At 42.5% G+C, this 24,307-nt stretch overlaps 1 protein-coding gene across 3 annotated transcripts in view; it reads left to right on the top strand.

The window, feature by feature from the left end:
* IGSF10 (immunoglobulin superfamily member 10) overlaps positions 1 to 22,587 on the top strand; it is a 163,123-nt gene extending 140,536 nt beyond the window's left edge. For all 3 annotated transcript variants that reach the window (XM_068280840.1, XM_068280839.1, XM_068280838.1), the window contains 2 exons: positions 4,494 to 5,394; positions 20,404 to 22,587. In XM_068280840.1, coding sequence (XP_068136941.1) covers positions 4,494 to 5,394; positions 20,404 to 22,312 — 2,810 coding nt within the window. In that variant the 3' untranslated portion in view covers positions 22,313 to 22,587. The remainder of the gene's footprint in view (positions 1 to 4,493; positions 5,395 to 20,403) is intronic.
* Positions 22,588 to 24,307: the final 1,720 nt, after the last annotated feature.

Genomic DNA, 24,307 nt, shown 5'->3' with positions numbered 1-24,307 from the left:
TAGAGGATGTCCTGAAGCAGGCCAGGAAGTTGTGTGGGCATTTCAGGCAGTCTTACACGGCCATGGCACACCTTGCCGAGATTCAGTGGAGAAACAAGTTGCCAGTGAGACGCCTCATTTGCGATAGCCCGACTCGCTGGAATTCAACCCTCCTTATGATGCACCATCAGTGACTTGATCCTGTACACTTACTTCCTGGAGCGTGCCGTGCGTAGAGTAGTGGATCAAGCTGTGGAGGAGCCTGAAGAGGAACAGTTACGGGAGGAAATGTTGTGGGATCAATTCGCATCAGAACCAGATGTTTCCTCAAAACCTGCGGCAGCACAGAGTGGGGAGGAGGAGGAGTCAGACTCGGGTGATGAGGAAGGTGTTTCTTTGGAGGAGGAGGAGGAGGCGGCGGCAGAAGAACAACCGCAGCAGACGTCGCAGGGGGCTTGTGCTGCTCAACGTTCCCGTGGTATAGTTTGTGGCTGGGGGGAGGAAGAGGACTTACCTGACGTCACTGAGGAAGAGCAAGAGGAGATGGATAGTACGTCTGGATTCAACTTTGTGCAGATGGCATCTTTCATGCTGTTCAGCCTGTTGAGGGACCCCCATATAAAAAAACTCAAGGGGAATGAGCTGTACTGGGTGGCCACGCTACTAGACCCTCGGTATAAGCACAAAGTGGCGTACATGTTACCAACTCACCTGAAGGCAGAAAGGATGCAGCACATGCAGAACAAGCTGGCAACTATGCTTTACAATGCATTTAAGGGTGATGTCACAGTACAACGTAATAAAGGTACCACTGTCAGTAATCCTTCTCCCATGTCCACGCAGGCAAGGACAGGACGCTCTAGCGATCTCATGGTGATGTCGGACACGCGGACATTCTTTAGTCCAACGCCTCGCCTTTGCCCTTCTGGATCTACCAATGCCTCGACCGGCAGGTAGCCGACTACCTGGCCTTAAGTGTGGATGTAGACACTGTGAGCAGTGATGAACCCTTGGACTACTGGGTGCGCAGGCTTGACCTGTGGCCAGAGCTGTCCCAATTTGCCATCCAACTTCTGTCTTGCCCTGCCTCAAGCGTCCTATCAGAAAGGACCTTCAGCGCAGCTGGAGACATTGTCACTGAGAAGAGAAGTCGCCTAAGTCACAAAAGTGTTCAGAACCTCACCTTTATCAAAATGAATGAGGCATGGATCCCGGAGGGCTACTGCCCTCCGGGATCTATGCAAGACTAAGTCAGTCCCCACACACATCATCTCTGCCTGCACGCCGTGTGACTGCCTGCCCCAAGACTAAGTTGCTCCCCACACAGCACCTCTGCCCACAGGCCGCTTGACTGCCTTCTCCGCCACCACCAACAGGGTCCAGGACTCCAGGCGGATTCCTGAATTTTTAAGGCCGCTGCTAGCAGCGGCCGCTATAGTGATTTTTCTGGTGCGTGTACATGCCTGCCTAATTTTTCTGGCTGCACTGCAGCTGCAACAACAAAACAAAAGGCATGTACATGTGCCATTTCCCCTTCGTGATCATTACCTTGCTGCGGTGAAGGGGCTTGCGTATCACAATGAAGCAATGACCGCCGGCTATATGAGTGTCTCGGGGGGGGGGCACACGCCAGATAATAAGGTCGTTGCTTCATTGTGGACAGACCAAATTTGATCAGCTAGACAGTCACTGTTCTGTCATTCAGCTACCTCAGCACGGCGACCATATGGGCTTGAAAGCCGCCATCACCTGCACTCTCGTCATTGTGCGCACCAGCACTGCCGTCACTACACAAACAGCTGTTTGCAGTCACTGCATACCTTTCACTGAATCTTTGACTGCACATTGTATTATACTTGGCAGTCACTGCATACCTATTACTTGAATGGATAGCAGACTTGCCCTCAATAACAGATTCTCATTAAAGGATTTAAAGTTGAATCATCACATATACAGCAGGGCCTCGAAAATCCTGCTGTATTGTTAATTTTTGGTCACTACCTCAGGACGTGTATGCCATGCCTGCTGCCTTCCTTGGATGTATGGTAGCCATTCCTGCTCCTTTGCCCACAGCATACCTGCTGCCTTCCTTGGATGTGTGGTGGCGGTAGCCATTTCTTAGGCTCCCACTCTGGACCGGAATCGAACATGGATTCCCCGGCTATTACCCGTGGCCACCATGCTACTGAGAAAGTACCATCGAAAGTTTCACACAGTTAAATGAATGGCTGACTTGCCCTCCATAACAGATTCTCGTTAAAGGCAAGTGTTGTCATCTCTGGCACACAGCACTGGGTTAAGGGTCCATCTGACCACAGATGCCTGGCCTGCAAAGCACGGTCAGGGCAGGTACATTACTTATACAGCAAATGGGTCCTTACTTGGATGTGTGGTGGTGGTAGCCAGTTCTCAGGCTCCCACTCTGGACCAGAATCGAACCCTGATTCCCTGGCCATTACCCGTGGTCACTCACAATGGCAGACTTGCCCTCCATAACAGATTCTCGTTGCAGGTACTGAACAGCCAGCAGAAAATGTAATTTAAAAAAAAATAGATGTAAGCTTTAACAATGGTAGAGAAAGAACCATCGAAAGTTCATAAGGCAGTCAGACATTACCTGATATCACTGAGGAAGAGCAATCTCGCCATGGTGCGCACTAGTCCAGCACGGCCGTCACTACACAAACAGCTGTGTGCGGTGCGTTACACAGTGAGTTTGGTGTGTCAGTGTGAAGCAGTACTCTAATTACACTCCCTGATTGATGTATACACATGCAAGATATTTTAAAGCACTTTAGGCCTGCAATTTAGCATTCAATTTGATTTCTGCCCTTAAAATGCTGCTTTGCGTCAAATCCAGATTTTTCCTTGGGACTTTTGGCGTTTATCTAACTCCGCCATGCCCCTCTCCAGGTGTTAGACCCCTTGAAACATCTTTTCCATCACTTTTTTTGGCCAGCATAAGTGTTTCTAGTTTTCAAAGTTCGCCTCCCCATTGAAGTCTATTGCGGTTCGCGAAAGTTCGAGCAAACCGAACTTTCGTGAACCAAAAAACGGAGGTTCGGGCCATCTCTAGTAATAGGTTAATCATCAACAAAATTATGAGGCTAAGAGGTCAATAAGGATGGTTATAGTTTGGCTGTATAATGGGGGATAGAGAAACTGCCAAAAGATCAAACCAAAAATACTTAATGCCAGAATTTGATGCATCTGATTTTTCCCTCAGCGTAAGGTATGTGTTCATTTTTCTACCTATGTATGAATGAGCTTTATAGTTCACAAGCGTTGTAGTTTATAAGGTAAACAGAAATAGTGTAGATTCTGCTGCAAGTTAGATGTATCTTGTTGTTGCAGTTACATCTAGTCAGCAGTTTTTAGTTTTTATATAAAATATATGAAAACGCTATAGCTAAAAAACACACAAGTCCAAGTCCATGCGGAGTGCGCTACCACAAGGTCAGGCAAACTTTTAAGAACTATGTACAATCGTTTAAGCGCACATCCAAAAATCACATAAAAGTCCACAGGGGGCTGGACGTACCAGGAAGTGAACGGCGGGAGGCGGCGGCATAGTGGATGTGGAGTAGGAGGACATAACATCAGCAGCGCCCTGCTTGGCAGCGGCGGAGAGCCCGCAAAACTCTATGGGCTCAATTCTTAAAGCGGTGATAACCCAGTTATCACGCCTAAAAGAATTTAGGCGTGATAACCATTGCACCATGCTGGTGAAAAGCCCCTTAGCACACCTAAACTCAGTTTAAGCGTGATAAGTTTAGGTGTGATAAGTTTAGGGGTGATAAGTTTAGGGGTGATAAGTTTAGGCGTGATGAGTTTAGGCGTGATAAGTTTAGATAAGTTTAGATCGCACGCAAAGTCCTGCGCACAAAGCAGCGCCATTAAACTCTATGCGACGTTTCGCGTGCACCAGACTTTGCTAGCGCAAACCTTTTGATCAGCTGTGCACTGTGGTGCTAACCCAGTTGGTGCTATAGTTATCACGCCTAAACTTATCACGCCTAAACTGAGTTTAGGTATGATAAGGGGCTTTTCACCAGCGTGCTAACTGTTAGCACGCTTTTGTGAATCAAGCCCAATGTGTGTACTAAACTTCCGGATCATGGGAGTGTATTTTAAAATAAAGATTTTATAAGTTTTAAACGGAGTCACACTATGCAAGCTATTTCTTTGAGGTAACATGCATGGAAAAGGTGGAGAAGGATGGTGATTTAAAGGGATATTGCTAAAGTGGCACCAGGATCCTGAAGCACCAAGGCTCCTGGATTTGTGCATGGTTGGCCAGTCTAGCAGTGGCCAATACATCTGGTGAGTCTGTACGCTGTTGGGTGTCCATGGTGGTGGTGACACACTGAATCAAGATACTGCTTATGTGGACTTTTATGTGATTTTAGGATGTGTGCTTAAACGATTGTACATAGTTTTTAGTTTTTCACTTTTTTTTCTGTGGATTGAGAATAAGAATTTACCGGTAATAACAGGATTATGGTTTTTCACAGGAACTTTTGTAACAAAGACAAGACGTGGGAATAGGATGGAAGTTTTAGCAAATGGAACCCTCTCTATCTCAAGTGTAGGCATCCAGGACCGAGGACAGTATCTGTGTGTAGCTACAAACCAGTATGGCTCAGACCGTCTGCTCGTCAGTCTCTCTGTTATCACATACCCTCCTAGGATCCTCCAAGGCAAATCAAGAGAGATCACAGTGCACTCTGGCAGCTTTGTCAATGTGAAATGCCAGGCAGAAGGCAGACCTTTCCCTACCATTACTTGGATACTAGCTAATGAGACCATTGCATCTGAGAAGTCTGCGCATAATGACAAAGTTTTTGTACAGTCGGATGGATCTCTGACCATCAGAGAAGTGTCTTTATATGATCGGGGGATTTACAAGTGCTTAGCTACTAACATTGCTGGAGCTGATACCTTCACAGTAAAGATTCAAGTGATTTCTGCCCCACCTGTTATCATGGAAGAGAAGAGACAGACAGTCCTCGCCCTCCCAGGAGAAAACGTCAAATTACATTGCACTGCCAAAGGAAATCCTCAGCCTAGTGTTCATTGGGTAGCGTTTGATGGAACAAAAGTCAAACCATTACAGTATGTTAATACAAAGCTCTTCCTCTTTTCAAATGGATCACTCTATGTAAGAAATGCAGCTGTTACAGATAATGGAAACTATGAATGTATAGCTACCAGCTCTACTGGATCAGAGAGGAGGGTGGTCAGTCTTCAGGTGGAACAAAGTGAGTCCATTCCCAAGATTCTACATGCATCTCCAAAAGCCACTGAAATAAGTTATGGGGACAAACTGGTGCTAAACTGCTCAGCAACAGGAGAGCCCAAGCCAAAAATTATATGGCGGCTGCCATCCAAAGCAGTGGTAGACCAGTGGCACAAGTAAGATATGTCTACTTTACTTTTAATGGTTAGAATTTGTTAAATATTTGTATAATGTGTATGTTTAGGAAGTGAGTGCATGTAAATTATATCCACATGGATTGGATTACCTTTTTCACAGGTAAACATAACTTGTGTCTTTGCAAGAACCTACCATCAGTAAAGTGAGGCCCTTGTGTCAACACTACCATATACAGGGTTAAAAAAACAAGCTGTGTACGTTGACATAGAGCTGTCCCATGTGTTGGATAGAGTTGGGCCGAACCTCCGATTTTAGGTTCGCGAACCGGGTTCGCGAACTTTCGCGAAAGGTTCGGTTCGCGTTAAAGTTCGCGAACCGCAATAGACTTCAATGGGGATGCGAACTTTGAAAAAAAAAAAAATTATGCTGGCCACAAAAGTGATGGAAAAGATGTTTCAAGGGGTCTAACACCTGGAGGGGGGCATGGCGGAGTGGGATACATGCCAAAAGTCCCCAGGAAAAATCTGGATTTGGCGCAAAGCAGCGTTTTAAGGGCAGAAATCATATTGAATGCTAAATGACAGGCCTAAAGTGCTTTAAAACATCTTGCATGTGTATACATCAATCAGGTAGTGTAATTAAGGTACTGCTTCACACTGACACACCAAACTGTTCACGGAACAGAACAGGTATACAGTGGCGGGTTCACTGAACAGAACAGGTATGCAGTGGCGAGTTCACTGAACAGAACAGGTATACAGTGGCGGGTTCACTGAACAGAACAGGTATGCAGTGGCGGGTTCACTGAACAGAACAGGTATACAGTGGCGAGTTCACTGAACAGAACAGGTATGCAGTGGCGGGTTCACTTAACAGTACAGGTATGCAGTGGCAGGTTCACTGAACAGGTATGCAGTGGTGGGTTCACAGAACAGGTATGCAGTGGTGGGTTCACAGAACAGGTATGCAGTGGTGGGTTCACAGAACAGGTATGCAGTGGTGGGTTCACAGAACAGGTATGCAGTGGTGGGTTCACAGAACAGGTATGCAGTGGTGGGTTCACAGAACAGGTATGCAGCCAGGGACAAGCTAAGCCTAACTAATCTTTCCCTATGAGAGAGAGTGTGCAGCAGCTCGCCCTACTCTCACTAATGCAGGCACACGAGTGACCGTAATGGTCGCCGCTGCCTGCCTTTTAGTAGGGGGGGAGTGGCTCCAGGGGCTAGTGTAGCCTAATTGGCTACACTGGGCCTGCTGACTGTGATGTAGAGGGTCAAAGTTGACCCTCATGGTGCATTATGGGGCGAACCGAACTTTCGCAAAAGTTCGCCTGCGGGACGCGAACGCGAACCACTGAAGTTCGCATGGAACCGTTCGCAGGCGAACCGTTCGGCCCAACTCTAGTGTTGGATCCATGAAGGAAATTTATAGTGCAGGTCCCATGGTGTAAGAGAGCCTTACTAAAGAAGTCAGTATTCCTCTCATTCACTGAACTAAGGGCTCGAGTTACCAGCATCCCTCCAATCACTTAAATGAGATGCTTGTTTTCCAATTTTTCTCGTAACTTTTTTCAAATATCACCCAATCAAAACAACCATTTAACCTAGTTGATCAGTTTAAAGCTCCATACAACAAAGTCTGAAAAATGTCATCTCACTGATTATCTGTGGAGCACTTAGGCCCATATGCAATTCACTTTTTCTCATGAGTATTCTCCTAGGAGATACATTTTCATCTTCAATTTAGAATAACTTTTCAGGACTTTGCAATGGAAAAAGTACCAAAAAGTAGTGACAAAGTGCCATCAAAATGATTTTGAATATGTTTTTGGTTTATTGGTGGTTTCAAAAACATTTTATTGACACATTTGAAAATAGCATCTAGGAGAAAACTCAGGAGAAAAAATGAATTGCATATGGGCATAAGTGTAGAGCACAACTGAGCCCATATGCAATTAACTTTTTCTCCTGAGTTTTCTCCAGAGAGATTATTCTACATCTTCTTTTTACAATAACATTTTAGCACTTTGCAATGGAAAAAGTACCAAAAAGTACATAGTTACATAGTTACATAGTTACATAGTTATTTTGGTTGAAAAAAGACATACGTCCATCGAGTTCAACCAGTATAAAGTACAACACCAGCCTGCTCCCTCACATATCCCTGTTGATCCAGAGGAAGGCGAAAAAAACCCTTACAAGGCATGGTCCAATTAGCCCCTAAAGGGAAAAATTCCTTCCCGACTCCAGATGGCAATCAGATAAAATCCCTGGATCAACATCATTAGGCATTACCTAGTAATTGTAGCCATGGATGTCTTTCAACGCAAGGAAAGCATCTAAGCCCCCTTTAAATGCAGGTATAGAGTTTGCCATAACGACTTCCTGTGGCAATGCATTCCACATCTTAATCACTCTTACTGTAAAGAACCCTTTCCTAAATAAATGGCTAAAACATTTTTCCTCCATGCGCAGATCATGTCCTCTAGTCCTTTGAGAAGGCCTAGGGACAAAAAGCTCATCCGCCAAGGTATTATATTGCCCTCTGATGTATTTATACATGTTAATTAGATCCCCTCTAAGGCGTCTTTTCTCTAGACTAAATAAACCCAGTTTATCTAACCTTTCTCGATAAGTGAGACCTTCCATCCCACGCATCAATTTTGTTGCTCGTCTCTGCACCTGCTCTAAAACTGCAATATCTTTTTTGTAATGTGGTGCCCAGAACTGAATTCCATATTCCAGATGTGGCCTTACTAGAGAGTTAAACAGGAGCAATATTATGCTAGCATCTCGAGTTTTTATTTCCCTTTTAATGCATCCCAAAATTTTGTTAGCTTTAGCTGCAGCTGCTTGGCATTGAGTACGATTATTTAACTTGTTGTCAATGAGTACTCCTAAGTCCTTCTCCAAGTTTGATGTCCCCAACTGTATCCCATTTATTTTGTATGGTGCTAGACCATTAGTACGTCCAAAATGCATGACCTTACATTTGTCAACATTGAATTTCATCTGCCATGTATGTGCCCATATAGCCATCCTATCCAGAGCCTGTTGCAATATGACACTATCTTCCTGAGAGTTGATGATTCTGCACAATTTTGTATCATCTGCAAAAATAGCAACATTGCTCACTACTGCATCTACTAGGTCATTAATACATAAATTGAAGAGCACTGGACCCAGAACAGACCCCTGTGGGACCCCACTGCTAACAGTCACCCATTTTGAGTATGATCCATTGACCACAACTCTTTGTTTTCTGTCCATTAGCCAGTTCCCTATCCAGTGAAAAAAGTACTGTCAAAATTATTTTGAGTATTTTCTTGCTTGCTGGTTGTTTAAATGGCATTTGGACCATATACAATTAACTTTTTCTCATGAGTTTTCTCCCAGGAGATAATTTAATCATATAAAAAAAATAACTTTTTAGCACTTAGCAATTAAAAAGTACTAAAAAGTAAAAATGTAATATCAAACTTACTTTGAGTATTTTCTTGCTTGGTGGGAGCTTTAAAGTGAACCTTAAGTCAATGGGGAAAAATTAGTTTAACTAACTTGGGGCTTCCCTCAGCCCCCTGCAGCCGATCGGTGCCCTCGCAGCCCCGCTCCGATACTCCTGGACCCTCCGGCGGCGACTTCCGCTTTCGCCGTCACCGGCCGACAGTCATGGGAACGCGAGTCATTCATCACGTTCCCAGCCACAATAGCACCCCCTATGCTGCTATTGCGGCAAGAAGGCCGGAATAGCAGCATAGGGGGTGCTATTGTGGCTGGGAACGCGAAGAATCACTCGCGTTCCCATGCCTGTCGGACGGTGACGGCGAAATCGGAAGTCGCCGCCGGCGGGTCCAGGAGCATCGGAGCGGGCCTGCGAGGGCACCGATCGGCTGCAGGGGGATGAGGGAAGCCCCAGGTGAGTTAAACTCATTTTTCCCAGTTGAGTTAAGTATCCCTTTAAAGGTTTTTTTGATGAGGTTAAAAATATCTCTTTGGAGAAAACTTAAGAGAAAAGATATGGGCAATTATATTGACTACATGGGAAAATTTCATCTTGGAGAAAACCTAGGAGAAAAAGCCTAGGGCCCATATGCAATTAACTTTTTCTCCTTAGTTTTCTCCAAGTTGATATTTTAACACCTTGTCAATAAAAATTATTTTTAAACCCCCAGCAATCAAGAAAATACTCAACATAATTTTATTTTCCTACAGCTTTTCCTAATTGTGAAATGCAGAAAAGGCATTTTAAAGTGAGGATTAAAACGTATTATCTAAGAGTTAACTTAGGAGAAAAAGTGAATTGTATAAGGGCCTAGGGGCCATAAGCAATTCACTTTTTCTTCTGAGTTTTAACCTAGGAGATACGTTTTCAGCTTATCTTTATAATACCTTTTAAGCTCTTTGCAATTGACGTTTTATAGGTGAAAAAGTACTATTGAAATTATTTTGACTACTTTCTTGCTTGCTGGGGTTTTAAAAGGCATTTTAGTGACAAGGTGGGAAACTATTACTTAGGAGAAAAGTCTAGAGTAAAAGTTTACATATGAGCCCATGTGTGTGAAAACCAAACCATTTTGTAAGAGAGGACCTGGTCAAATGTGACTCCTGAAAGCACTGCTTACAGCTGCATTTCACTTTCGCCTGGCTTTTCTGTTAGGCTTAATGATTTACTACAAATTTTTCTTTGCATCCATATGTAGAATTTATGCGCTAATATTCATAAAAGAAAAAAAAACTGTTGGTCCATAATTTTCTTTTTCGACAGTTGAAGTGAATAAAAAACAAAATGACGTCAATGATTTAGCAACCATGCAATACAATATATAGTAATAAATCACAATTAGACAAGGGAGAAAATTAGTTCACAATAAGAGCTTTGTGGGTTTTCCAGGTGCCATATGAAGTTTAAACTGCTACAGGATTTATGTAATAGAATTGCATCCCTATTTTAAGTTATCAATTCTGTGTACTGTACAGTGGTAACTCCTATATACACAAGGGTCTTTCAGAAAGTAACAACCATCTCCAATTAACAAATTAAGGAGACATTTTATTTTAAACACACTGGCCAATAAGCAATTAACTTTTTACTCCAGAGTTTTCTCCTAGGTGGTATTTTTAAACTTGTCAATAAAATGCCCTTTAAGCCACCAGAAAACAAAAAAGTACTCAAATTATTTTAATAGCACTTTATCATTTACCTTTTGGTACTTTTTTAGTTGAAAAGTACTGGAAAGTTATTTTAAATAGAAGATGAAAAATTATCTCCTAGGCGAAAAAGTGAATTGCATATGGGCCACTGGGCCATATGCAATTCACTGTGGACCATATGCAATTCCTTTTTTCACCTGAGTTTTCTCCTAGGTGATATTTTTAAACTCGTCAGTATAATGCATTTTAAGCCCCCAGAAGGCAAGAATATGCTCAAAATAATTTTAATAGTACTTTTTCAACTTTTTGGTACTTTTTTAGTTGAAAAGTACGGGAAAGTTATTTAAAATCAAAGATAAAAAATTATCTCCTGGGAGAAAACTCAGGTGAAAAGGAGAATTGCATATGGCCCCGTATCTCTTGAGTTTTCTCCTAGGTGATATTTTCATACCTTGGGCCATATGCAATTCACTTTTTCACCAGTGCTTTCTCCTAGGAGATAATTTTTCATCTTCAATTTAAAATAACTTTTTAGCCCTTTGCAATTGAAAAAGTACCAAAAAGTAGGCAAGAAAGTACTGTCAAAATTATTTTGAGCATTTTTTTTGCTTCCTGGTGGAGTAAAATGTACTTGTCACCTAGGAGAAAACTCAGGTGAAAAAGTGAATTGCATATGGCCCCTTGTCATAAAATGCCTTTTATACCACCAGCAAGCAAAAAATACTCAAAATAATTTTGATAGTACTTTTCACCAACTTGTGGGTACTTTTTTAATTGTAAAATGCTTAAAAATTATTTTAAAGAGAACATGAAAATTATCTCCTAAGAGATAACTCAAGAGAAAAAGAGAATTGCATATGGCCCACTATCTTCTGATTATTTTTGCACATAATCACCTCTTTTATTTTAGCATTTATTTTATGATATTGCAAGGTTTTCAATCCCTTTGTTGCAGATGTGTCACACTTCTCCTCTATAGGTATGATAATTTGATGGGGGAATGGGCTTCACGCGGAAGGTGCTGAGCAAACAGTTACCAGCATTCTGCAATCACATGACAAACTGTGCAGAGAGAAGAGGTGAACCTGAGAAGTTAAATTAAATTGCACAGAAAGAATACCTTGTGTGACAGATAAAAACAAAGCTGTTACTTTCTGGATGACCCGTATATATTGCCTGCATGCCGATTTTGCATAGGAGGCAGGTGAACTGTAGATCAGCACTACAGAGGAGGAGGAAATGGAAGAAAAGTAATATGGCTCTCTGAAAATTAGTGCTTATTTAGCTTTATTATTATTGTGTATTTTTTTTAGTACTGACATGTTCTGCAGCACATTACAGTACTTAGTCATGTCACTATGTGTCCCTCAGAGGAGCTCACAATCAAATTCCTCCCATAGTCTATTGTTCTTATAATAGCCCAAGGTCAATTTTGGGATGTTTTTGGGATGTGGGAGGAAACCGAAGTGCCTGGAGGAAACCAACACAGGAACAGTGAGAACATACACACTCCATGCAGATAATGTTTGCCTAGAGTTTACCAGGGATCCCAGTGCCACAAGGCCAAAGCCCTATACACTACACCACCATCCCACTAGTTATGCCGTGGAGGGTTCTGCCGTAGTGCTACATGTGAAGATGGTATGTCTTCACATGTAGCACTACTGCAGAACCCTCCATGGCATAACTCAAATCCGTGTGTGTGTGTGTGTTGTGTGTGTGTGTGTATAACAATGCACTATATCATCTTTATTATTTGTACAGGTGGTAAGAAAAACAGTTGTATCTCTATACAACAAGAGTTAGTGACTCCTCCCCTTTAAGACTAACACAAACATTTTCAAATCCAATTAATTTAAACCAGCGGTTTGACATTCCTAGATAATGCTAAGCAGCTAATCTGTCATATTTGGTTATATTCCTAGACTTATGTGGTCTGATTCAAATTCTTAGGATCTGTTTGGTGTAGTCAGCATAATGAAACCCACAAGAACATGTTAGAAATAGACCACATATGGTATATTACTATCAATACAAGCAGGCTTTTATTCTGTGGGCCTGAGAGCGGTGTGTGCAGGAAAAACTATTCCCATACCTGAGAGTGTTCAGCAAACACCAAAGACTGCATCACACTGTGCTTTATAAAAACAGGATCTCAACATGTAAATTGTATCTAATTGCTGCAGAGTTACACACCCCTTTCTAACAGGTCCGGCGCTTCCATTAAGGCAAAAGGGGACGAGTATCTACGTCCCTGAAAATCTCACTTGAGCTCCCAGGAGCGTAGATCCTCATCCCTGTCTGTGCGCGTCTGTCAGAACACAATTCATTACAGCTTGCTGTATATGGGGTTGTGTATGCACAGGTCAGTCAAAGTGCCATGTTGACCCCTGTCCACCATCGACAGTGCCTACAGTGGGCATCTGAGCATCAGAACTGTGCAATGGAGCGATTGGAGAGCCTGCTCTGGAGAACTATGTGTTGGAAAACAAATCATAGTCACCAAGGTCTCGTTAATTAGGTTTTCAGAAGTTTTCTTGCTCTTTTACCATATAAAATCATTGCTGACTTGCTGACATGCCACCTTGGCAGCAGCCGCTGTACTTGTTCTGACCACATAGGCCACAAAAAAAAGTGTGTTCAAAATTCTGGGAAAGGAAAAAGCCATCCTTCACAGTAAAATGAACGGTGGACTCAACTCTACATCAACATTAATAATTTGTAGGATAGAGATCCTAAAAAGTAAAGGGTAGAATCAAAAGGGAAGGGAAGGAATACGTTTCACGTGAGTTGGCTTTTCAGAAGCAGCCACAGAAGCAGTGCTGGTTCTATGACAGGAGAACATATGTTAGAACACATGCTAAGCTTGCATGTGGAAACAATGTTAGATTGTGTATGAAGGCTAAAAGGGTAGGAAGGAACCATATGGTGTGTAGGAAAGAATTCCTGAAAAGTGTGAACTGATCTGCTTAGATCTAGTGAGCGCTGGAGATGAGCTTCAAAGTTCAAAGGAGAAATAAATATGACCTGAATTTGTCTGATTTTATAATGTCGGATTTCATTTATTATTTATGGGAAAAAATCATAAATTGAGCAATTTGCATTGAACTCTTTGGACATCCAATGTCATCCCCTATCCAAGTATATTGCAATGACCTGAACATAGTATTCTTATCAAAATTGTTGAGGTGATCAGGAATATTTCCTAAATGAAAAATGTATTTTAAAAAGTATTTTCCTCATAAATCAAAGTTTTTGAGAAAAAATTACTTTTGAAACTTTGGAGGTGGAAGATCTAGGCTCAGTAGTAGCCTTATGCTTCATCCTACAATGTTGTTACTTGTTACTACACTCAAGGAAGGTTAAAAAGTCTAAGGCAGAGAACACACTTGCAGGGGTGTTTTTCCCTGCAATTTCCAGGTCTCCATTGCAGTGCGTTCCCTTTTGGGATCGTGATTTCCGCCTGCAATTTTTCACATTTGTTCTACTAACTAACTAACTAATAAATCTCATGGGTGGACTAGGCTTCACTCAAGTTGTAAAATCAGCTACCCACAGAGGAGGGCATACGCTAGACTTACTGTTCCACCTCGGAATGGACATTAGTAACATAACAGTAACCCCAGTGGTGTGGTCAGACCATCACATAATACAGTTTACTATTGAACATCACCCTATCAAGCAGCTCCCTAAAGAAACAATCAAAACCCGTCCCCTGAGTAAATTAACACCGGAGAGGATAACTGCCAACCTGAATTTTACAAATCTGCTCCACAGTCAAATGGACCCAAACTCTCTAGTAACCCAGTACAACAACATGATATATGAAACACTTGACAGTATTGCCCCATGGCGCACCAAATCAGCAACCAAAAAGCAGAAAGCTAATTGGTTTGACAAAACCATCATGGATCTAAAAAAGAAAGGGCGCAGACTAGAAAGACAGTGGCGTAAATCAGGGACTGGGGAGCACAAATCTAGCCTAGTTCAACACCTCAGACAATACCAACAAGCAATAACCAAGAAAAAATCAGACTTTATCTCGCACAAAATATCTACAGCCAACAACAGAGCTGCTCAACTCTTCCACACAGTGGAATCACTCTGCAATCCTTCCTGCCTAAAAGCCCCAACCACATACTCCAGGGAAAGGTGTGAGGAATTCTCTGCCTTCTTCACAAACAAGGTGTCTACCATCCGTGCCAGCATTACACCAACAACATCAATTGACCACTGGACGTTGCATATGCCTACTACCGTACCACCATGGCAAGTCTTTGACACTCTGAGTGTAGAAGATTTTGGAATTCTCATTCAAAGTCTCCGCCCCACTACCTGCGACCTGGATCCTGGCCCAACTGGATCCTTAATGCAGTGCCCAGCGCTGTTCAGGCCAGCACTTCACAAAATCACTCAGTGCTCCTTGCAAAGTGGACTTTTCCCAGAAGAACTAAAGAAAGCAATCATAAAACCCCTCCTGAAGAAACCATCACTAGATCCTGATTCTGTAACCAACTACAGACCTGTGGCGAACTTACCATTCCTATCAAAAGTTATCGAGAAAGCAGTCGCCAACCAGCTAGAAGCCAGGCTTACAGATAACAACATCTTTGATACTTTTCAGTCAGGATTCAGGAAAAGGCACAGCACTGAAACAGCATTAGTCCGAGTAATGAATGATCTACTTACTGCAAGGGACAAGGGTGATTGCTCAATTCTGATTCTTCTTGACTTGTCAGCAGCATTTGATACTGTGGATCATGAAATACTAATCCAGCGACTGAAGAATTACTGTGGCCTAAGGGGTACTGTTCTTAGCTGGTTTCAGACCTTCCTATCTGGCAGGACACAGCAAGTATGTCTGGGCACACACTACTCTAATCCAGTGCCACTTGCCTATGGAGTTCCACAGGGTTCTGTACTATCACCATTACTCTTTGCAGTCTACATGCTCCCACTGGGCAAAATAATCCAGAACTATGGTTTAGGATACCATTGTTATGCAGATGACACACAACTGTATCTGTCCTTCAAGCCTGGCACCCAAGACCCATCAGCATCCATAAATGCGTGTCTAGTGGATTTACAAAATTGGATGAACACCAGCTGGCTGAGGCTGAACTCTGACAAAACAGAGGTGTTGGTGGTAGGTGGTCCACACATGATGGATAAAGTTCAAAACGCTCACCACCTCAAACTAGCAATTGGGGGAGATACTGTACAGTACAAAGACTCTGTGCGAAACCTTGGGGTGATCCTGGATGGAAATCTAAAACTCAGACAGCAGGTATCAGCTGTCGTCAAGTCTTCCTTCTTCCATCTAAGAAATATAGCGAAAATCAAACACCTTATCCCAGCTGAAGACCTACCTACCCTGGTTCACGCATTTGTATCCTCCCGCCTAGACTACTGCAACGCCCTGTTAATCGGATCTACAGATAAGGTTCTGCGCCCCTTACAGCTAGTACAGAATGCTGCAGCCAGACTCCTAGCCAATGCCCCCCGCAGCTCACACATCACCCCAGTACTGCAAACTCTTCACTGGTTGCCAGTAAAATGGAGAATCAATTTTAAGATCTGCCTGCTGACATTCAAGGCTCTACACCACATGGGACCTAAATACATAGCGGATCTATTGGAACTTTATGCCCCTCCACGCACCCTCCGCTCTGCCAACAAGATGAAGCTGGTTATTCCCAGGATACACTTAACATTTGGTGCTCGGGCCTTTTCCTATGCAGCCCCTACTCTATGGAACTCACTTTCACAATCAGTACGAGAGGCTCCTTCTCTGGACAGCTTTAAAAAAAGGCTAAAAACTCACCTCTTTTCCCTAGCCTTTGAGACTGCATAATGCAGGGTCACAGCGCTTTGAGTCCCCAGGGAGAAAAGCGCCATATAAATATTATTGTTATTGTTATTGTTATTGTTGTTACTCGAATACATTCAAATACATTTTGATTAGGAACCCATGTATCATGCAGAAAAAGCAGAAAACTGCCCAATGTAAAACCATGCAAAAATGCAAATGAATGCTAATGTTGTGTGTTGCCCAAGTGAGGCCATTGGCTTCAGCGGTTCAGTTGTACGTGTTTTGCCATCTGAGGCAAAACCTGCACAATTACAGCAAGTGAGTTCCCTGTCTAATGCAGCAAGGCACATTTAAAAAAAAGAAAAGGAAAGGAAACAAAACAAAACAGGTGAAATGTGTGGGGGGAGCTATTCTAGTCAGACTGTTATCAAATCATCCAGTATGGCTGATTAGGAAAGGCAGGCCAGCGAGCATGTGGCTTCCCCCTCCTAAGTCATAAACAGACTACATGTATGCACCTCTCACACACAAAAGGAGGTTTGGATAATGGTCTTGCTGCTGATTTCAGGTGAATCATGTGCTGTGTTAAGCTTTCACCAACCAACTCAACGAAAAATCAATTGCAGATGGAAGCAGGCCTGGATTTACCTCACAGGAGCCTATAGGCATAGATGTCCTGGCACCTTAGACTCCGCACTCTAGGAATCTACAAACCGCCGCTGAACCACACCGCAAGTGTGCTGGCTGCCACAGCTGTCACTTCTCCCTTACCCATCATTGGTAGCTACAGGTTCCCCTTAGTATTAGGTAGCCAGATGTTCCCTCAACATTGAGTAGCTAGAGTTGCCCCCAAGTATTAAGTAGCTAAAGGAACCTCAATATTAGGTAGTTAGGTGTCCCCATATATTAGGTAGCAAGAGGTGCCCCTCACTGAAGGGAGATCTTGTCAGTGTAATGCCGAGAGCAGGTTGAGTAATCTCTTATTTACTACCTCATCAGGGCTTTGCACAGGGAAGATGGGAGGGAGGCACGAGGGGAGGGGAGTAGGCCGTCTTTCTATCGTCAGGCGCCTGTAGGCATGTGCCTACACTGCCTTATGGTAAATCCAGCCCTGGATGGAAGCATTGGCATACTAATAAATTAAAATGTACATCAGTTTGAACCCCTTCCTTCCTTTTCTTCCCCACACCATCAACAACACACGCTGACAAAACACACCCCACCACCTTTACTAATGCCTTTTCCTGACAACATTTTAGATTAAATTAATGTAAAATCACTTTTCCTTTAAAACGTTTTACATTGGGACATGTTCCTATAGTTGCCCCCAGCCCTCACGGCAGTTTTGCCCATAAGATGCTCTGAAGTGTAAGATGCACATAGGTTTAGAGGACAAAAACCAAGGAAAAAAATATTCAAAACCTGGTGAGTCCATAGTGCAGGGGTGCCTTATGGACCTCCCCCCTCCCCCCCAATTATTGTCCCCGTTTTGCCTTTCTCGTACCTCGTGTCCTTCCACCTGTGTCCTCCTCTATCCTCGTGTCCTTTGTCCTACTGCGTCCTCTGTCCCCCTGTGTGGTTCTGTGTCATCTGTCCCCCTGTGTTGTCCTGTGTCCTCTGTCCCCCCCCCCCCTGTGTCAAGCTGTATCCTCTGTCCCCCTGTGTGGTTCTGTGTCATCTGTCCCCCTGTGTTGTCCTGTGTCCTCTGTCCCCATGCACCCTTTGTCCTCCAGTGTCCCCGTGTCTGGTGTGCCTGTCCCCCTGTCCCCTCCACTGTGTCTTATAGTCCGAAAAATATGGAAAGTCTGTAGCAGAACAATAATCAAGTTTCATAATAGAGCGGTAAAACAAACAACCTTTTTTACATTTTCCAGTCAAACAAGCAAATAGAGTGCTGAAAATGAAACATCCATTTGTTATATTTTATATGTCCTGATAGAAATTAAAATATAGGTAAACATCCATTTTAATACCAGACTAAATACAGTATTCAGACTTCATTTCAGCTTAATTTTCATCCTGACTTTACAGGTGCTAACACACCATACTATTCAGGTTTGATGACACTTTCATTTTTTTTTCTTACTTTGATTTATATTAATCCAGTTCATTTATGATGTTGCTATTTCCTGCACATAAAGTGAATATATTTCTATGTTTAGCACTGCTGGCATGTATTCCTGTTTTATGCTGTCTCAGCTGTTATATTTACTTGACTTCTCAATGCTTCCATTTCCTTCTCCTGGCTTTCGGTTAAAGGAAAATAAATTTACTATGCAACAAGTTCCCGTATGAAAGCCTTCTTTGTAATATTCACAAGTACATGCCGACACATTTCCACATATCTGCAGGATTTCAAAGATTTGGAATGAAAATTGTTTTTTGAGGAGACAATTTTCCTGTGTAGCTCTCAGCATGCAGTCCACGAAGTTTAAATGATCTATGCAGACTATTTCATGCAATACATAGAATAAAAAAAGATATATATATCTGTACTTACCTGCAAGAATACTTAAAGTGAACCCAAGGGGAAAATAAATTAATTAGATAAACAATTATATTAATCCTCCTACTCCTAAAATGACCTTTTTAAGTATCCCAGGGTTTTCTTTTATACTTAAACATTCACAAAGTAGGGTGAATGTTTTACTGTCTCTAATCAACAGCCTAATAAGTATCCCGGAGTTAGAAAAGGGTCAGTAGTTCATGTATTTTATATCTCCCTGCCCTCAAAAGTTGTATTCTGCCAGGAAAACCTTTATGGCTGTAATACGCTTATTAGTGATGTTTACTATATTGCCGACAAGGTACTGACAAAGAAAGAAGCTGCCACTTGCATGCCTAGAAATTAACTCTTTCAGGCAGCAAAATAAAACAAGTAAAACAGCTTTGGTATTAATATGATTTGTACTGTACATACACATGTTTATCTCATCATGTCTCATGTCTCCTCGGGTACACGTTAAAGGAAACCTAATGTAAAGCTAATGCGGGCATTTTACCTAAAGCTTCTACTATCCACCTGTAGTCCTTCTGTGACCTACTAGACATTCCGTGCCCATCCATTCAGCTGCTGTCTCCTTTGAAGGCTGCCTCTGTGGCCTTTGCTGCACGCCTCGTCCGCAGTCCCTTCGCCAGGAGAGTTCTATGCTTGCACAGTTCATAAAAATTGCAACTAAGCATGGGCCAAATGCTCCCAGCCACGTGAGCATGATCAAAGAATAGCCCACAACTTCAGCGGGGCACAGCTGCTGAGCGCATCACCACAGAATGTCTGCGAGGGCACAAAAGGATTACAGTAAGCTAGAAGCCCTAAGTAAGTTAAACTGGCCACGTTAGGTTTATTTGAGGTACCCTTTACCAAAAGCTGCCCTCAGGTTGTACCTACAGTGCATATTCTATAGATATATCCACAGACACAGGTAGCTAATTCACAATGCGAGACACAAATTACCTCAGGCAGGAGATTACCTGCCTGACATGTACAGTTAGCGGGTTTTGAGTAAAGGCTTGGGAAGCACTGCTTAATAGGAAACGTCACTTGAGAATACTATGAAGGCTGTTACTGTTGACTTACTGTAAAAAATACTGTATATACTGCTTGACTCACTGTCATGCTACTTGTCTGCCTTTAATATTTCCTAACTTTTTGCTCCTTACCAAGTATGCAGATCAGGGGTCCTGATTTTGTCCTGGGAATCCATTGACTGCATACTTATTGCAGGTTTGGCTTCAAAACTATTTTCAAAAGATCAACATGAAAGGCAGATGGCATTTTTATGGAGGGATAACAATATAGCAGCCTCCAGATTCCTCCCATGTCAAGTGTTCTATAAAGTGAATTTGTAATAAAGAAAACATTGCCATGGCCACTGCGTCATTGCTAACTATAATTTGAGTTGTTACTAGTTGTCTCCCTTGTCCTCTGACTTTAGTGCTAACAGCTACATGTTTGTTCACTACTTTGTTCCACTAAGTGTTGAAGCACTTTCTGTTGTTAATATCATACGTTAAAAATGTTTCCTAAATTTGACTTAAATAACATTATTATTCCCAATCTCATCATTTCTCTTTTAATTTTTCAGAATGGGAAGCCGGATTCAAGTGGATCCTAGTGGTTCACTCATTGTACTTTCTGTGAATGAAAAAGATGCTGGGGACTATTTGTGTGTAGCAAGAAATAAAATGGGAGATGATGTCATTCTCATGAAAGTCAGCGTAACGATGAAACCTGCAAAGATAGTCCAGAAACAGCAGTCCATCAAGGAAGTGCCTTATGGAAAAGACTTCAAAGTAGACTGCAAGGCCTCAGGCTCTCCACTGCCAGAAATATCCTGGAGTTTACCAGATGGTACAGTCATTAACAATGTTCTGCAAGCCGATGACAGTGGTAGAAGGAAACGGAGATATGTACTCTTCGACAATGGTACTTTGTATCTCGATAAAGTAGGGATGGCCGAAGAGGGAGATTACACATGTTATGCTGAAAACACATTAGGACGGGATGAAATGAAAGTCCATGTCACCGTGGTTACAGCTGCTCCACGTATTAAAATAAACACCAGAACAAAGTTTGAAGTTAGAGCTGGTGGTAGCGTGGTTCTGGATTGTGAGGCTATAGGAGAACCTAAACCCAAAATCTTCTGGTTGCTCCCATCAAGTGACATGATAGCGACATCCCACGATAGGTATTTATTGCATGAAAACGGGTCTTTAACAATCAACCACGTGAAACTGCTGGATGCAGGGGAATACATGTGTGTTGCACGGAATGCTGCAGGGGATGACACAAGACTCCTGAAACTGAATGTTCATTCAACTCCACCTATTATTAATGGTTTGCATACAAACAAAACAATTATTAAGGATTCAGCTTTAAAACATTCTAGAAAGTTAATTCACTGCAGGGCGGAAGGGACTCCACCACTTCAAATAATGTGGATCATACCTGATAATATTTATCTAACAGCCCCTTATCATGGCAGCAGAATTACAATACACCAGAATGGAACTTTGGATATTCGGAATGTACGGTCCTCAGATTCAGCAGAATTTACCTGCATTGCTCGAAACGATGGCGGTGAGAGCTTGCTAGTGGTTGAGCTGGAGGTACTAGAGGTGCTTAGGAGACCAATGTTTAAAAATCCATTTAATGAGAGGATAATTGCCAAGCCAGGCAAAATGGCCATACTTAATTGTTTGGCAGATGGGAACCCTACTCCGGAAATACTGTGGCTTCTTCCAAATGGCTCTAAGTTTATAACTGGACAAAAGTTTTCAAAATTTCATGCTGGAACTAATGGAACTTTAGTTATTTACAGTCCAACCAAAGATGATGCTGGCAGATATCGATGTGCAGCTAGAAATAAAGTAGGATACATTGAAAAGCTCATAATTCTGGAGGTGGGTCAGAAACCAAACATTCTTACACATCCAAGAGGACCAATAAAGGGTAACATTGGAGAAACTTTGTCTTTACATTGTCTTTCTGATGGAATACCAAAGCCCAGTGTTGTATGGACCCTCCCAAGTGGATATGTTATCGACAGACCTCAGTTTAATGGGAAATATAGAGTTGTAGAGAATGGCACACTGGTCATTCAAGACGTGAACATACATGATCGTGGAAACTATTTGTGTAAGGTCAAAAACAATGCTGGTGAAACATCCATAAGTGTTTCTGTTATGATTATAGCCTATCCTCCACGGATTACAACTAAAGCTCCCCAAAACATTCACACAAGAGCTGGCTCCCCTATACATCTAAACTGCATAGCCATTGGAATCCCAAAACCAGAGATAACCTGGGAGCTACCTGACTCATCAGTATTAACAACAGCTGGTAAAGGACGGCCCACAGGGACTGAGCTTCTCCACCCCCAAGGAACATTAGTGGTGCAGAATCCAAAGCTTTCAGACAGTGGGATGTACAGATGTATTGCTAGGAATCCTCTTGGCACGGACAGCAGCTCTACATATTTAAAAGTAATCTAAAACCACAGGGAATAATGATTTACAGATGAATACGGAAGGAAGTGAAGAGCAATGGTGATAATTGACTCTAATTGACTCTAATGTTCCATTTACAGATGTAAGACATCTACATAAAGCAAAGGACTTCTATTTAAGGCACTTTTCTAAAACCTCCTTTATAAGGAAACTGTGAAAATAAAGAATTGCATATTATATATATATAAAACATATTTTATTCAAATCCATACTGTGGAAATATGATATTTTTCCATTATGTCTTTTCAAATTTAAAGAAGCAAACCTAATTTTTAAAGAAAGAAAATGACATTGATCCTTGTAATAAAATGTATAAAATGATGATTTTTGGTTTGCAATGTTGGTTTATGCATTTCAGGCAGTACTACCAACTACAATTATTGTACACTGAACAGATTACATGAGCTGTGTTGGGTGTTTATTTTTAAAACTCAAATACTCTAAAACTTAGAGATGGGACCCCCTTATGACTGCAAAATGGAGTAATTTGAGGGAAAGTGATTTTGGTCCCTGCTTTCCCTTATATAATCACTCTGAAAATGCTGCTTGCAGGGCAATTTTGACAAATCACAATCGCTCCTGTGGGATCACAACCTTTCGCTGCTTTTGGAATCCCTGGCAATTTCTTGGAAGCATAAATCGCTGCTGAAAGCTCTCTAGTTCAGTGTTTATCAAACCTGTCCCTGTGACTCCCCAAAGATGCATGTTTTACAGGTAACCTATGCACAGGTGGGGTAATTAGTGTCTCAGCTAGGTGAATTCCTGTAGCTGAGACACTAATTACCCCACCTGTGCATAGGGGAGGTTGCATGCAAAACATGCACCATTGGGGAGTCACGAGGACGGGTATGAGAAATACTGCACTAGTGGCATACATGCAAAACGGCGCCTGGAAATTTGGGCACAGGGTGAAGCTGAAAAATGTATCACCCTGCTATTGCAAACTTTCCAGCAGCATTAATTGCTACTCTCCCTTCAGGCCACCATGGATTTGGGAAAGATGCAATTCGGCTGTCAACTATTGCTGTTGGCTGAATTGCTCTGTTTTTTTTTTTTCTAATTTGGGCACTGTCTTTTGCAAGCGCCCACATTACCCTCTGAGTTCCACTATAATCGCAATCTACATTACAGCCTATGGCAGCGCCCAAATGTCCAGCGCCCTTTTTGTCTATCTTGCTCTCGTCAGGTCTCTGGCCTTACTTTGCTTTGGGGATACAGTCAAAAGTTTACATATTTATTTGAGGGGTTACTGATTTCAAAAGTTTTTGAGCCCTTGTATTCCTGTGCCACGGACATCTAAAAGACATTCAGTACAAGGTTTTGGCTCAGTGCCGATTTTCTACTTTACTTGAAATATGCAAACAACTATGTAGATGCAGAATTATGCAAATCTTACTGCAAATCTATGCAGCTTGAAAATGGACCAATGAAATGCCTTCACTGCAAGATTTGATTAGTCAATGTTGCAATAGATTTTTATAATAATAAGCATAATTCTGTATCATAACAATTAGCACAATTTTTATTGTTTCAAATGTATTTGTACCTTAAAGCCAATGGTTACCAATCTAAAAATAAAAAAGTCAGATACTCACCTAAGGAGAGGGAAGGCTCGGTCCTAATGAGCCTTCCCTCTCCTCTCCCGGTGCCCTCGGTGCTGCGCTGGCTCCCCCATTCGCGTCCGCCGCCGCAGGGACTTCGGAGGTCTTCGGGAGCACTCGGGCTTCCGAAGACGGGCCGCTCCATAGTACGTACGCGCGAGTGCGTCATAGAGGGCGCTCGCGCATGCGTAGTATGGAACGACCCGTCTTCGGGAGCCCGAGTGCTCCCGAAGGCTTCCGAAAGCTCCCTTCGCCTGCGGAAGTAGCAGTATTTGACCGAACTGGTCGAATACTGCTACGGGGGATCCTGAGCGGGACCGGGCACCGGGAGAGGAGAGGGAAGGCTCATTAGGACCGAGCCTTCCCTCTCCTTAGGTGA

Source organism: Hyperolius riggenbachi, chromosome 4, assembly GCF_040937935.1.
Source record: "Hyperolius riggenbachi isolate aHypRig1 chromosome 4, aHypRig1.pri, whole genome shotgun sequence".
In the NCBI taxonomy this organism is placed as follows: Eukaryota; Metazoa; Chordata; class Amphibia; order Anura; family Hyperoliidae; genus Hyperolius; species Hyperolius riggenbachi.
The sequence above is the reverse complement of the archived record's forward strand: the minus strand, read 5'-3'. Positions and strand labels throughout refer to the sequence as shown.